The 14,354-nt window shown below is 41.0% G+C and overlaps 1 protein-coding gene across 10 annotated transcripts in view; it reads left to right on the top strand.

The window, feature by feature from the left end:
• Positions 1-14,354, top strand: part of SORCS2 (sortilin related VPS10 domain containing receptor 2) — a 929,896-nt gene that overhangs the window by 764,381 nt on the left and 151,161 nt on the right. For all 10 annotated transcript variants that reach the window (XR_012904391.1, XM_075930787.1, XM_075930782.1 and 7 more), the window contains one exon: positions 9,126-9,290. Coding sequence is in view for 9 of the 10 variants with exons in the window: in XM_075930787.1 (XP_075786902.1) it covers positions 9,126-9,290 (165 nt within the window). In the remaining variant the exon portion in view is untranslated. The remainder of the gene's footprint in view (positions 1-9,125; positions 9,291-14,354) is intronic.

Consider the following 14,354-nt stretch of genomic DNA (forward strand, 5'->3'; position numbering starts at 1 on the left):
GAGCTTAGAATGGCCGTACTGGGTCAGACCAAAGGTCCATCTAGCCAAGTAGCCTGTCTGCCAACAGCGGCCAACACTAGGGACCCTGGATGGGATGGACCGAAGACAATGACCAAGCCATTTGTCTCGTGCCATCCATCTCCAGCCTTCCACAAACAGAGGCCAGGGACACCATTTCTACCCCCTGGCTAATACCACTCCATGGACCCAACCTCCCTGACTTTATCTCACTTCTCTTTAAACTTTGTTCTAGTTCTAGCCTTCATAGCCTCCTGCAGCAAGGAGTTCCACAGGTTGACTATTTGCTTTGTGAAGAAGAACTTTCTGTTGTTAGTTTGAAGCCTGCTACCCATTCATTTCATTTGGTGTCCTGTAGTCCTTCTATTATGCGAACTAATGAAGAACTTTTCTTTATGCACCCTCTCCACACCACTCATGCTTTTATAGACCTCTATCATATCCCCCCTCAGTATCCTCTTTTCTAAGCTGAAAAGTCCCAGTCTCTTTAGCCTCTCTTCATATGGGACCTGTTCCAAACCCCTGATCATTTTAGTTGCCCTCCCCTCCCCCACCCTCTCTCTTCCCCTCTCCCACCTCCTTTTCCCAGTCTCCCTGAGTTTTGTTCAATAAAGAGAGTTTCTATTTTTGAACACACGTGTCCTTTATTTTGTACATCAGGAAGGGGGGCTAGAGAGGGGTAAGTGGAAGGAGGTGAGGGAGGAATGGGGTACAAGCCCCCGATGGGGAGGACTGGGCTGGCTCTGTGGGCTCCTCGGGGTGGAAGCTCTCCTGAAGCCCATTGATTGACCCCCCCCCCCCTCCGGATGGCAGCCTGCGGCAAGTGCAGCCGGGCTGATGGCAGAGTGCTGTGATGTGCCAAGTGTGGGCACTCAGGGCACTCCAAGCCAGGACTGCTTTGCAAGTGGGGAAACCCTGAGAACTGTCTGTCTGGGGTGGGGGTCAGGTCCCTTTAAGCACAGCCCTCGGCTAGCCTGAGACAGCAGCTCCACGCTCTAAGTCCTAATCTGATGCCCTGCCGGCACTGCTTCCGGCCATCCTTAACCTCGGTTCAGGGTCCACTCAGTGTGGACATGCTAGTTCGATTTAACAAAATGCTAATTTGAACTAGTTTTTAAGTCTAGATGCGCTAATTCGAATTAGCTTAGTTCGAATTAACTAATTCGAACTAAGTTAGTTCAAATTAGTGCTGTAGTGTAGACATACCCTTACTTAGCAAACTAAGGGTATGTCTACACTGCAGTCTAAAATCAAAATAAGGTATCTTATTTCAATTTTATATTGAAATAGGCTATTTCAAAATTTGGCACATCTACACGGTGCCAAATTTCAAAATAAAGTGCTATTTTGAGCCATCTCTTATCCCTCGTGCAACAAGGTTTACAGGGATGGTGAAACAGTGTGTCTGCTGTTTTAAAAATTATTTCGAAGTAGCAGATTTCTCAGATCCTTGGACGTGGGGTAGCTATTTTGGGATACCTCTGCTATCCCAAAATAGCATTGCAGTGTAGATGTATCCTAAGACTGACTAAGCTGCTAAAAACTGCTGTTGTATGATCTATGTGTCCCAGTGATTGCTGTGACTGATAATAAGCACCATTCTGATGAGACAAAAGACAGGACTCTGCAGTACTTTAAAGACTAACAAGATGGTTTATTAGGTGATGAGCTTTCGTGGGCCAGACCCACTTCCTCAGATCAAATTGTGGAAGAAAATTGGCATGACCATATATACCAAAGGGATACAATAAAAAAAATGTATCCCTTTGGTATCTGTGGTCATGCCAATTTTCTTCCACAATTTGATGTGAGGAAGTGGGTCTGGCCCACGAAAGCTCATCACCTAATAAACCATCCTGTTAGTCTTTAAAGTGCTACATAGTCCTGTCTTTTATTTCAGCAAGACCAGACTAACACGGCTACATCTCTTTTACCATTCTGATAAGGTTTATCTTCCTTGGCTATTAACATAACATGGCACTGAAAGGAGCTTTGAGCAGTCACCTAGTCTAGTCCCTGCACTCATGGCAGGACTATGTATTATGTAGACCATTCCAGAAAAGTGTTTGTCTAACCTTCTATTAAAAATCTTCATTGATGAAGATTCCACAACCTCCCTAAGTAATTTATTCCAGTGCTTAACACCCTGACTTTAAGGAAAAATTCCCTAATGTCCAATTTTTCTTCCTTCTGCTAGTGACGCTTGAACACTTAAAACACTTTAAAGCTGTAATCATATCCCCTCTCAGTCTTCTTTTCTCCAATTTTGAGAACCTTATGAACAGATTCTTCAGTGAGACACTCCTGCTTCCTTGAGTGCAAGAAAAGAGTTATCTTTCCTTATGGAGAAGTTCTTGTCCAATATTTATTGGCACTTTTCATGTCAGCACACCTTTGAGAAGGTACCAAAACTACAATTAAGATTTCCCAGTCATCTTGTTGCTGGACATGGCTAGTCAGTGCTTCATGGATATGGTTTTAGTGAGGTAAGATCTCAGATCATCCCACTCTTATAAGCTCAAGTCTCTACAGTCTAAGCTAAGGAGAACTTCCATTATCTGTTAGGGGCTATCACATTCACCTGATCAATTCTTATTTATCAAGCAGAGATACACATACACAGAAGCTCTGAGCTTCTGCTATGTTAGTAATCTTGGCAATATCACTACCAAGTTAATTTTATATCCTTTTCACAGTCTTCTTCCAGATAGTAATGGTAGTAAAACACAGGAGTCTAAACCCTTCAGCATACATCTTTTACTACATATGCAAGCAATTATATTAGTATTTTTCATTTACATTATAGCTTTTTTTTTTCTGCACTCCAAGACAGTGATACAAGTCCATACTTTATCTTAACTGCTCGCCTTACAATTTAAATGACAGGTTATTTCCTTGAAACACTAGAATCATAATAACAAGAAGTCCTGTGGCACCTTATAGACTAACAGATTTATTGGAACATAAGCTTTCATGGGCAAAGACCCACTTTGTCAGATGCAGTCTTGCCCATGAAAGCTTATGCTCCAATAAATTTGTTAGTCTATAAGGTGCTACAGGATTTCTCGTTGTTTATGCAGTTTCAGACCAACACGGCTACACCTCTGATACTAGAATCATAAAATCCTAGAGCTGGAAGGGACCTTGAGAGGTCATTGAGTCTAGTCCCCACACCCTCATGGCAGGACTAGCACTGTCTAGAATCATCCCTCATAAATGTCTATCCAGCCTGCTCTTAAATATCTCCATCACTGCTCTTAAAGTGATGGAAATTCCGCAATCTGCATAGGCAATTTATTCCTGTGTTTAACCACCCTGACAGTTAGGAAGTTTTTGCTAATGTCCAACCTAAACATTCCTTGCTGCAATTTAAACTAATTTTTCTTGTCCTATCATCAGAGGCCAAGGAGAACAATTATTCTTCTTCCTCCTCCTAACACCCTTTGAAAACCTCTTATGTCCCCCCTCAGTCTTCTCTTTTCTAAACTAAACCAGACCAATTCTTGCTGTATTCTGTCATAGGTCATATTTTCTAGATCTTTAATCATTCTTGTTGTTCTTCTCTGGACCTTCTCCAATTTTTCCACATCTTTCTTGAAATGTGGTCCCCAGAACGGGACACAGTACTCCAATTGAGGCCTAATCAGCGCAGAGTAGAGTGGAAGAATGATTTCTCGTGTCTTGCTCACAGCACTTCTGTTAATGCATCCCAGAATCATGTTTGCTTTTTTTGCAACAGCGTCACACTATTGACTCATATTTATCTTGTTGTCCACTATGACACATAAATCCCTTTTAGCAGTACTCATTCCTAGACAATCACTTCCTATACTGTATATGTGAAACTGATTTTTCCTTCCTAAGTGGAGTACTTTGCATTTGTCCTTATTAAACTTATCCTCTTTAACTCAGACCTTTTCTCTAGTTTGTCCAATTTTGAATTTTGATCCTATTCTCCAAAGCACTAGCAACCCCTCTCAGCTTGATATCATCTGCAAACTTAATAGATGTACTCTGTGCCATCATCTAAATCATTGATGAAGATACTGAACAGAACCAGTGCCAAAACAGACTCTTGCAGAACCCCACTTGTTATGTCCTTCCACCATGATTGCGAACCTTTAATAACTACTCTCTGAGGCTATTTCTAGACTACACCGAAGTTCCGTAAGAGGATATGTAAATTCCATGGGAATTTGCATATCTTCTTCCGATCTCACTTTCAAAAGTGAAAGTAGTTGGGATGCTTTTTTTTTAAAAAGCCACTCTTCCTCAAAAACTAAGGTTTACGTAGCTTTTCGAAAAAGGAGGGGGGTTGCCGGAAAAAAGGCCACTTTTTATATGACTCCTTCTTTATTTTTAGATCATATAAGATCTCCTGCTCGATCCTAGGTGGTCTCTTGCCATACTTTCTGTCTTTTCTATGCAGTGGAATAGTTGGCTTTTGGGCCCTTAATAATGTCCCTTTAAAAAACTGCCAACTCTCTTCAGTTGTTTTTCCTCTTACTTTTGCTTCCCATGGGATCTTACTTACCAGCTCTCTGAGTTTACTAAATTCTGACTTCCTGAAATCCATTGTCTCTATTTTGCTGTTCTACCTTCTACCATTCCTTAGAATCATGAACTCTGATTTCATAACTTTCACCCAAGCAGCCTTACACTTTCAATTAATATAACTCCAGATAATGCTAATGTGAATTATCCAAGCACATCAAGAGATGGATACACACCTTATTTAGATGCCAGAAGGTTAAAAGGAAAATGAGGGATAACTTCATAGAATTTTATAGTTTCAATGAGAAATAGTGGAGAATTCCACAGGGAATGATAAAAAGCTATAAAATCATTATTAAAAGCTGAGCTGAAGTTTAGCAGTGATTAAAATCTATTCTGGTTTCTGGCTTCAAAGCCATCCAAGCAAGTAGTTACTCATTTGGAGCTAAAATCATCAGCAGTCAGCCTTTGGTTCAGCTCTACTGACAGTATGTCCCAGTTATTGTCACACAGCAGTCACAGAATCTCTTGCTAAGGGAAAGATCTATTGGTACTTGTCTCATTGTTTTAAAAAAAATCAAAACTTATGTAAAGTGCCTGATGCATGTGCAATATTTTATCTGGAATATCATCCTTAATAATGTACTCATCCTGATGTATATCGGAGGCTGTGTGTGTGAAAAATATAATAGGCCCAAGCAACAGAACAATCACTTCCTAAAAGCAGATGATAGTACTCCCTTACATTATCTATGAAGGGTGCAGAGAACACTTTCAAACATGACACTTCCATAACTTGCAATTTCATTAAGTGTCTTACAATATTTGATGTTTTTCTTGAAGTTCAACTCCTGGAAGCAAGTTATTTGATGAGAATCTCCGCTTTCATTTAAAACAAATTCTAAGTCACAAGCCCTCATGGTTTCAGGGGGAAAACACTTGAAAATATAAACCTGTATAGCTCAAAAATATCAGCAAGCTCATAAAAAGAGCCCCATATTTATTATTTTTAAACTCATTTTAAATCCAATCTCACATGATTTTTTGGGCCTGCCTCATGATTTTTCAACATATAACATTGGCAGTGCTTCAAATGACCAAGACTCATGGTTGGACAGAAGTTGAGCTTACATCATGCACTTACTCTTTCAACCTTGTGGAAGCCCTTTTATGAAATCGCTGCATCACATGGACCTCACAGGTTTTGTGCTGTGTTTGATGGAGCCATTCAAGAGTCTGTCTACAACATCATAATTGCTCCCTAAATACCTGTGCATAAGCCCATGGGAACTGACGTTTGTCTTGTTAACATTTAACTCATATTGACATTTCCCTGGAAATATAGTTGGGAATGGTGCTAATAGCTAGGCGTTGCTATCTCAGTTTTATGCCTCTATAGATGGCTTGAGATTTGCCAGATATCCCATTAAATTTTGGAACAGTTGTTTTTTTATGCATACCATGGGTAACCAAACATAGAATTATCATAATCTGTCTGTTTTGTTTCGTGTAAAACCTGCCAAAGATCTAGCAAGGTGGACAGCTGTGCAAGAGTAGGTTTAAAGGGATGAACAGAAGTCTGCTGGTCTTCATAATATCTATAAATAATTCTCCTTGTTTTAACAATATTTAATTACTAGATACCCTTTTGGCAATCAGTGTTTGATACATGATCCAGAAGAGTAATAGCTTACCTTGAAAACAAATGAATGTTTACAATATAGATGACAGCTTTACTTTCTCTTTTGTGTGTGAGAGGATAGATTTATTCTAATATTATGTTTCTGACTCTCAGCATCTTACTATGTTAATTTCCCCAACTTTGTATTTAGGAATTCATTTTTAATATAATGAGAGCATGATGCTGTTTTGTTTTTAAACAAAACATAGACATAAACACCACTATGAGTTAAGCTATGTCTAGGCTACACTGATCTATCGGAAAAAGGTACACAAATTGCACCCGTTTTCCGATAGTTTTTTCAGAAGAGGCTTTTCTGAAATTTGGCCCATCTACACTGCATCAAATTTCAGAAAAGCCTCCTCTTTCGGAAGAGCCCTTCTTCTTCATGGATGGAGGAAGACAGGGTTTCCGAAAGAGCGCATCTGCTCTTCTGCAAAAAAAATGTTATTAGGATTTTCTGCTGGTTTTAAGGTTGCCAGGTGCCTGTTTTTTAACCTGAATGCCAGGCTGAAAAAAGGTCATGGTGACTCTGGTTAGCATTGCTGACCAGGCCATTAAAAATCCAGTCAGCAGTGCAGTGGGCTAAGGCAGGCTCCCTGTCTTCCCTGGCTCTGCATAGCTCCCAAAAGCGACTGGCAAGTTCCTGTGGCCCATAGGCAAAGGGGCAATCAGGGAAGCTCTGTGCGATGCTCCAGCCCCAGCGCCGACTCTGCAGCTCCCATTGGCCAGGAACTGAAGACAATGGGAGCTGTCGGGATGGAGCTTGTGTGGACAGCATGTGTTGGGAGTATGCATGGCTTCTTGGCTCTTCTGCCTAGGATCAGACATGCCAGTCACTTCCAGGAGCCACACAGACGCTGCTGTACTGTCAACTGTGAGCCGCCTAAGGTAAATGCCACTCATCTGGAATCCACACCCCAAGCTCCCTCCTGAACTCCACCTCCCACCTCAGGTCAGAACCCCTTTCTGCACCCTAACTCCCTCCCAGAGCCTGCTCCCTAAGTCTCCTCCTGCACTCCAGCCTGCTGCCCAGCTCAGAACCCCCTCCTGCACCCTAAGTCTCTGCCCCAGTCCTAAGCCCTCTCCCAGTCCTAAGCACCTGAACCCTATGCTCCAGTCCTGAGCCCCCTCCTGCACTCCAAACTCCTCATCCTTGATTCTACCCCAATTCCCTGCCCCAGCCCAGTGAAAGCAAGTGAGGGTGGGGGAGAGTGAGTGACAGTGGGAGGAGGGAGGGAACGAGTAGGGGCAGGACCCAGAGAAGAGATAGGGCAGAGGTGGCAACCCTAGCTGGCAGTTGTAGCTGGCTTGTGCATCATCAACTGAATATTTTAATTGTTTTGATTGCAAAATTTCTAATTGCTGTTGATGTGTGAGCCAGAAAGAAGTCATGTGGACTTTTAAATTTGATGTTGCATTTGCAGGGCCAGTGCTTAGTAAAATCATCTTTTTATTTACAAGCAGGAGACATGATACAAATGGAACCTCACAATGCCATTTCCAAAAGCCATGCTATAAGACTCAGGCACGCTTGAAGAAGCTGAAAGGATTTTTATTCTTATTAGATTCTGCAGCAAAAATATTTCTGTGTTACCAAAAGCCCAGTATGAGGTCCAGGCAAGCAGACAGCCAGCAGCTGCAACTTTTATTAGGTTGGAGTCAAAGTAATATCCTGAAATGAAAAGGAAATGCAGATAATTGACTAGCATTTATTTTTGCAAATCATCAAAGTGAGATTGTTATCTGAGCCAGAGAGAAGAATATTCAGCCATATGTGGATGTTACAGACCAGTTTCATCCCTGGTGTGTGTCTATTAACTTCAGTTTAGTTACAGCAGTGATTAAGCATGCCATTTGTTTATAAAAATAGCTTCACTACACAAAAGGGTTAGCTATTTAAATGGTCAAATTAAACAAGATATTACCAGAACTACTCCTTCCTCAGTAGTTTGGAGCTCTTGAATGTATGTGGCTTTAGGAACCCTGGGGCAAGGACCCCAATAGAAATAGTGGGATTTAAACTCATTGCCTTTCAGATATAAGTAGGGTGTGCCAAGCTTCTGTTTTTTGACTGGAACACTCAGTTGAAAAGAGACCTAGCAGCTGTAGTCATCACTGCTGGCCAGGCTGGTCAGTGGTACACAGGGCTAAGGCAGGCAGCCTGCTCTGGCTCTGTGCCATTCCTGGAAGCAGCCAGCATAGGCAGCTCCTGGAAGCAGCCAGTATGTCTGACTCCTAGGCACAAAAAGAGCAGCCATAGTCAGTGTTTCTTCTTATTTTTTATGTCCATTATGTTACATGCAGCCTTCTGGAGTTGAAGTGTGACACAACATGTCCATATAACAAAATTCATTCCACACATGGATGGTGCTCACCCCACCCCCAGCTAGAGCCCTCACCCCCTCCCATGCTCAAACTCTCTGCCCCAGCCCAGATCCCCCTCCCACATCCTGAAACTCTAGTTACTGGCATCACCGTAATGCCCAATCGCCCACCGCCCCTCTCCGGGCCCACAGCCCTTCCACACCACAGCCCACCGCTCCAGCCCAGTGAAAGTGAGTGAGGATGAGGAAGAGTGAGCAACAGAGAGAGGGTGGATGGAGTAAGGGGGAGGGAGTGAGGCCTCAGAGTAGAGGGCAGGACAAGGGTGTTCAGTTTTATGTGATTTGAGAGTTAGGAACCCTAGATATAAAGTAGACTTGGACTGATTTTTAAAAAAAAGTTCATGCTCAAGAAATTAATGGAAACTGGGTGTTCAAGTTCTCTAGATGGCTTTGAAAAGCTCAGATACAGAGTTCTTGTGAAGCATGTTGCCTAATTCTTACCATCTCCTTCAGAAATAACGCTGCCTTGGCTTCTGATATTGGCAATGAACAATTCTTTATATAGAATCTGTGACTTAATATGTATTACTCTTTTTCTTTTGTAGATAATTCTTGTGAGTTCTTCACATAATGACCGAGACCAGAGTCTTTTCATGAGCACAGATGAAGGAGCCACTTTTCAAAAGCAGCCTATTACCTTCTTTGTGGAAACCCTGATTTTTCACCCAAAAGATGAGGACAAGGTGATTGCTTACACCAAGGAAGGCAAGGTAAAGCTTGGGTGTTCTTGACCATCATAAGATGTATTGTATTAACCTAATGAAATTGTCATGGCTCACTGATTTGGTTTATATAAAGTGAGTTGCCAGTGGCGAGGCAATACTCAGTTCATGAAATGTTGCTTTCTTTATTTCAGTAAATTATATAAATCTCAAAATGTCATTATCTTTGTATAGTGTTTCATTCTCTGTCATGTCTTGTTGGTACTGATATTGGCAAAATAATCTTTTCTCTAACATAATTATGGTTAAGTGCAGTCCTAGAAACTTATTTTCCCTAGAAATTGTCCATAAGCAATTGCTCTTTAATTTATAGTGCAGTAGAAAGTTAACTGAGATTAAATGTTAGCTCCAAAGTCTTTCTTGGATTGTAAAATAGAATAAGCCTTTGTTTAGGTATAAAGCAGAACATGATTCCAGGCAACCATGGAATAGAGCTATAGAAAAGTAGAATACGCCCTGTGAGGTATTCAGACAAATTTTAAAAGTCACATCAAATTTATTTGTAGATTTTCAATAGTGTTCTGGATTAATGCTCCTTAAAGTATAAAGATTTATGGCAGGGCTACGGAACCTCCCATGTGCTGGCCACATGTGTGTGGTTTATCAAGCTTAGCTGCTGGCATGCCGTAAAAGTGTTTGTTTATCTGAGTGTGTGCAAGCACAGCTGCTTGCAGCTCCCATTGCCTGCCATGCCTGGCCAATGGAATCTGCCCACCACTTCCTGCAGCTCCCATTGTCCAGGAACAGCAAACTCAAGCTAATGGGAACTGCAAGCAGCTGTGCCTGCAGATGCTCAGTTACATGATTCTGATCTTATTTTCTGTAGGTTTTTACTACAGGTTGGACCTCTGTAATCTGGACTTCTCTCATCCAGCTACATCTCTGGTCCAGCATCCCTGTGGGCACTCCTGGGCTGAAACTCTCATGACGAAAATCTGGGGGAGGGAGAGCAACAGGTTCAGCACTTCCCCTGTCTTCTCAGAACTTCCATAACACCACAAATAGCTCATTTGCAGCTAAGGGAGGGAGATGGGGGAATAGCGACAGGGTGGAGAGGACTCTCAGGGGAAGAGATTAAGTAGCTGTGGAGCCTTGTGGCCAAAACCACAAACACAATCCCATGGCTGGGGGCCAGGAGCCCAAACCAGCAACCACATGGCTCACACTCCCACAGGGCTGCACTCCTGGCCAGGGGGCTTTGCAGCTACCCTGCCTCTTACCCCGAGAGTCTTCCCTCAGTTCCCACTCAGCCAATGCCAGCCTATCTGCTTACATCGGAGCAGAGCCCTGCAGCCGGGGCCATCCTTGACCTCGCTGGTCTGGGAAATTCACTGGTTTGGGACCAGTCAGGTCTCAAGGGTGCCGGACCAGGGGCATACAATCTGTAGAATGACTCCACTGTTATCCCAGATATGTACAACACTGAGTGTAATCAGAATCAGGCCCTTTAAGCTTTGTCATGGTGTATGGAGGGCTTTTTCTCTTGCTTACATGATAAAAGCAGGCAAGTTGTTACTTTTTGCAGACAAGTATTACACAGATATTACTGAAGTTTTATTGAACTGCCTTTCAGGAATTGAATCTAAAGCTATGCTCAGCTGATCACCAGTGGTTAATGCTGTTCCATTATTTGGAAACAGGACTATATTTACATGAAAACATAACAGCTTTGATTTTTTCTAGCTCATCTGCCCTGCAAACATCATGGTGGAATTTTTTGTTTTTAAATTCAGTTTTAGGTACATACCTAATGTTTTGAAAATTTTACAGCTGCAAAAATGTTCACATGGGGAAATTATACCACAAAAGACCTAAATCTGGAAAACTCTGTTTTCAGTTTGGCTTCTGCTGGAATAATCCACCACAAGAAGTGGTGGTGGAAGCTTCCATTAAAATTAGACTGGACAAAACACTAGAAAATGTGCAGTAAGTAAAAGCCTTGTATAGCCAGGAGACGGTTTAGGTGATCTAATAGATCTTTCCTTTCTATTAGTCTTATAGTTTAATAAGTTAATCATAGGGGCATAATAAACCAAATCATTTATTCTTTATTCCAAAAAGAAAGGTATAATTTGCTGGAAAGGGGGATTTACCTGTGTAAATTCTGAATAAGGACTGAGGGATTTGGCCCACGGAGAGTAAGAGAGAGACATTCAAAGGTAAAGGCAAGGGAGAGAGAAGGAAGAGATGGAGGGTAAAATTCAGATTTCACATAAAAAGGGAATCACTGTGTTGAAATCCGTGGCCCAAGAAGTAAAATATACCTGGAGAGATTTCATAGTCTAGATCTTGGAGTTTTATAATTATATTTCTGTCCTAAGTGAAAGAAAAATGTAACGTAATGTTCATAATAACAGGCTCTCAGTTTTACAACCTAAATGTGCAGACTCAAGAAATTGAGCTAATTTGGGTAAACTGAGAAGAAGCTTCCTAATCAGCTCATTAATTGCAGTAGCATTTTTGAGTGTACAAGGAATGTAGGATTGAGTTCTTTGACAAATAGAATCTGTAGGCTTCTGTCTCCTGGAGCATCTGAATGTTCTTGTGATTTCTGTCTTGATTTTAATTCCTACTCTATATAGAAAAACCTGAATTGTTCTGGTATTCAGTAGCCTGTATTTTATCTAAATAAAGCTCCAATCTCTAACTGACACTCTGTAAATGAATACAAATCTAGTCAGTGCAGTTGGGTTAATCCACTTACTGGCTCAAGTCTATACTTTCTTTTTTTGGCTACCACAATAATAATGAACATCAATCAGTTGTTCACTGAGACAATATAAATGCTTGATTTCATTTTTAAGACTAGACAGGCATCACAGGAGATTTTAATTGTTTCTTTGAAAACTGTGAGGGTGGGAAAAAATTAAAAATTGAAGTCATGTATTCTGTGGCCTTATAAAAAGAGACTGCTTTAATGCAAGGCTGGTAATTAACAGAATCAAAAATAATTCAGAAGTGTTTGGTGAAACTGAAGGTTTTGCTTTTTCCATTAGTACAACTCAAATTTGATTTTTGTTATGGGGAATCAAAAATAAAACACACAATGAGCCAGAGTTTTCTCTTGTTTAGGTTCAGATTCAGTAGGATACTTTAGCACATGCGTACATTTAAGTATGTTAAATCAGTGTTTGTCAACCTTCTTTTATAAAGTACCCCTTTAAAAAAAATTAAGTACCCTCAGTACCTACACATAAAATTTCAGACACATAAAATTTTTTCTATCATTGCAACACATTTGTTTAAACAACTTAATCATAGCCAGGTGGGTGATGAAATTTTTGGGTGTAAAAAGTACAAAAATAATAAAGTGCTGTAAAACTTAAAACAAAAATTCAATTTTCTCTGAATTCAGTTGTGTTGACGTACCCACCAGACTTCTCGCGAGTAGCCCTAAGGGTACTCGTACTACAGCTTGAGAAACACTGTGTTAAGAAGTCTTATTGAACTCAAGTTATACACATTCTTAAATGCCTTGCTGAAATGGGCTCTAGCTCATTCTTCTTAGATGTACCTCTTTATTGTAATAAATTATTCCTTCCATTTTTTGTGTTTTAAACTCTTCAAGTTTGTGTTAATTTGGTTGCTTTTTGCCAGCCACTACATATTTGTTTATATATACATGTATATATCGAGGCCTGCTGATGGGGAAGGTGGGGCGGGAGAAATGGGGGTAATTGCCCTGGGTCCTGGCAATTTTAAAGGACCAAGGCCCATGGCTGCCATCGCTGCTACTTCCAACCGAAGTGAATCCCCGGGCCCTTTAGAATTGCTACTGGAACACTAGGCAGCACACTCTAGAGCCCCATGCTGCTGCCCCAGCCCTGCCCCCTTCTGCTTGAAGCCCTGCCCCTCTTCTAGGAATGCAGAGCCAGGTTCCCACACACACATTGCCCAGGGGCCCAGCGATTCTGTTGACTTCCCTGTTTAAAGCTATATATCTGTATGCATACGAAAGTATCTTCTATGTTTTTTTAATCCTTAGTGAGTCATTGGACCTAGCACTAGTTAAGGATGGTATACCAGAGATGCTGTCACCAAATTCATGGACAGAATGTGATTTCCCTTTTCCTGTTATACCATGCATTTCCTATGTCACATGTGCAGCCTAATAAAGCCTATAATTTTTACCATAAATAGCAACACCCTGTACAAGTGAATATCCACTATATAGTGAACACTGTCTACTATTCTGGTCACTTTCCTTCACATGTTAGTAACAAAGTCATGTTACTATGCAATATGCTGCAAGATACCTGGGTAATGTGGTTTGACCATTCGTATTATTTTTTAATTACAAACATTCATCAAGAAAAGATGCATAACCCTATGTTATTAAATATGTAAATGACAGAGTATGTAATATCCATAATAAAAATGCAATATATATGTAATGGACTCATTACTTTTTGTAATGGGAGTAGTTCAAATAAAAGTGCCTCAGTATTCCCTATGAAGCTCCGCACTGCAACACAAACTGCGACTAAACACGTAAATGTGGCACTACCTTGAAAGGGAGTAACTTTCTCCATGATTTTCATCTGAAATATGGTGGGGGGAGGGAACCCAATCATGTGTAAATTGAATGAAATAAAAGCAATGAATTTCAATGTTATGTATTTGACTTCTTAACGTGCTAGTGGTGACTTTGTAGCAAGGGAGAAGAATGCTGTCTGAAGGCTCTGATTGAAGTGAGGGAGTCTTTGAATGAACAGTGTTACATATTGGAGCATGTCATGGAACAAGAATTATATCTGTGCCAGTGACATATACTTGGTCTCAGTCTTTTTGTTGTTATTAGCACATTCATTTCTGAAAATAAGAAGTAAAATGGGAGAAAGGAAAGTAAGCCTAGTGTTACCAACTATGACCAGTGCAAGAGGAAGGGAGGAAAATCATGGTGCAGTCCCTATCATTTCCACTTCTTTTGACATGGCTTTGCTCCCTACGGTGTGAGCATGGAGGAGTCTCTCTGCTTATTAGGAGCCCTGTTAAACAAGTATTCGAAATAGGAGGGTAATGTAGGCATACCGCAATTGCAAATGAAGCCCG

Source organism: Pelodiscus sinensis, chromosome 5, assembly GCF_049634645.1.
Source record: "Pelodiscus sinensis isolate JC-2024 chromosome 5, ASM4963464v1, whole genome shotgun sequence".
NCBI lineage: Eukaryota > Metazoa > Chordata > Testudines > Trionychidae > Pelodiscus > Pelodiscus sinensis.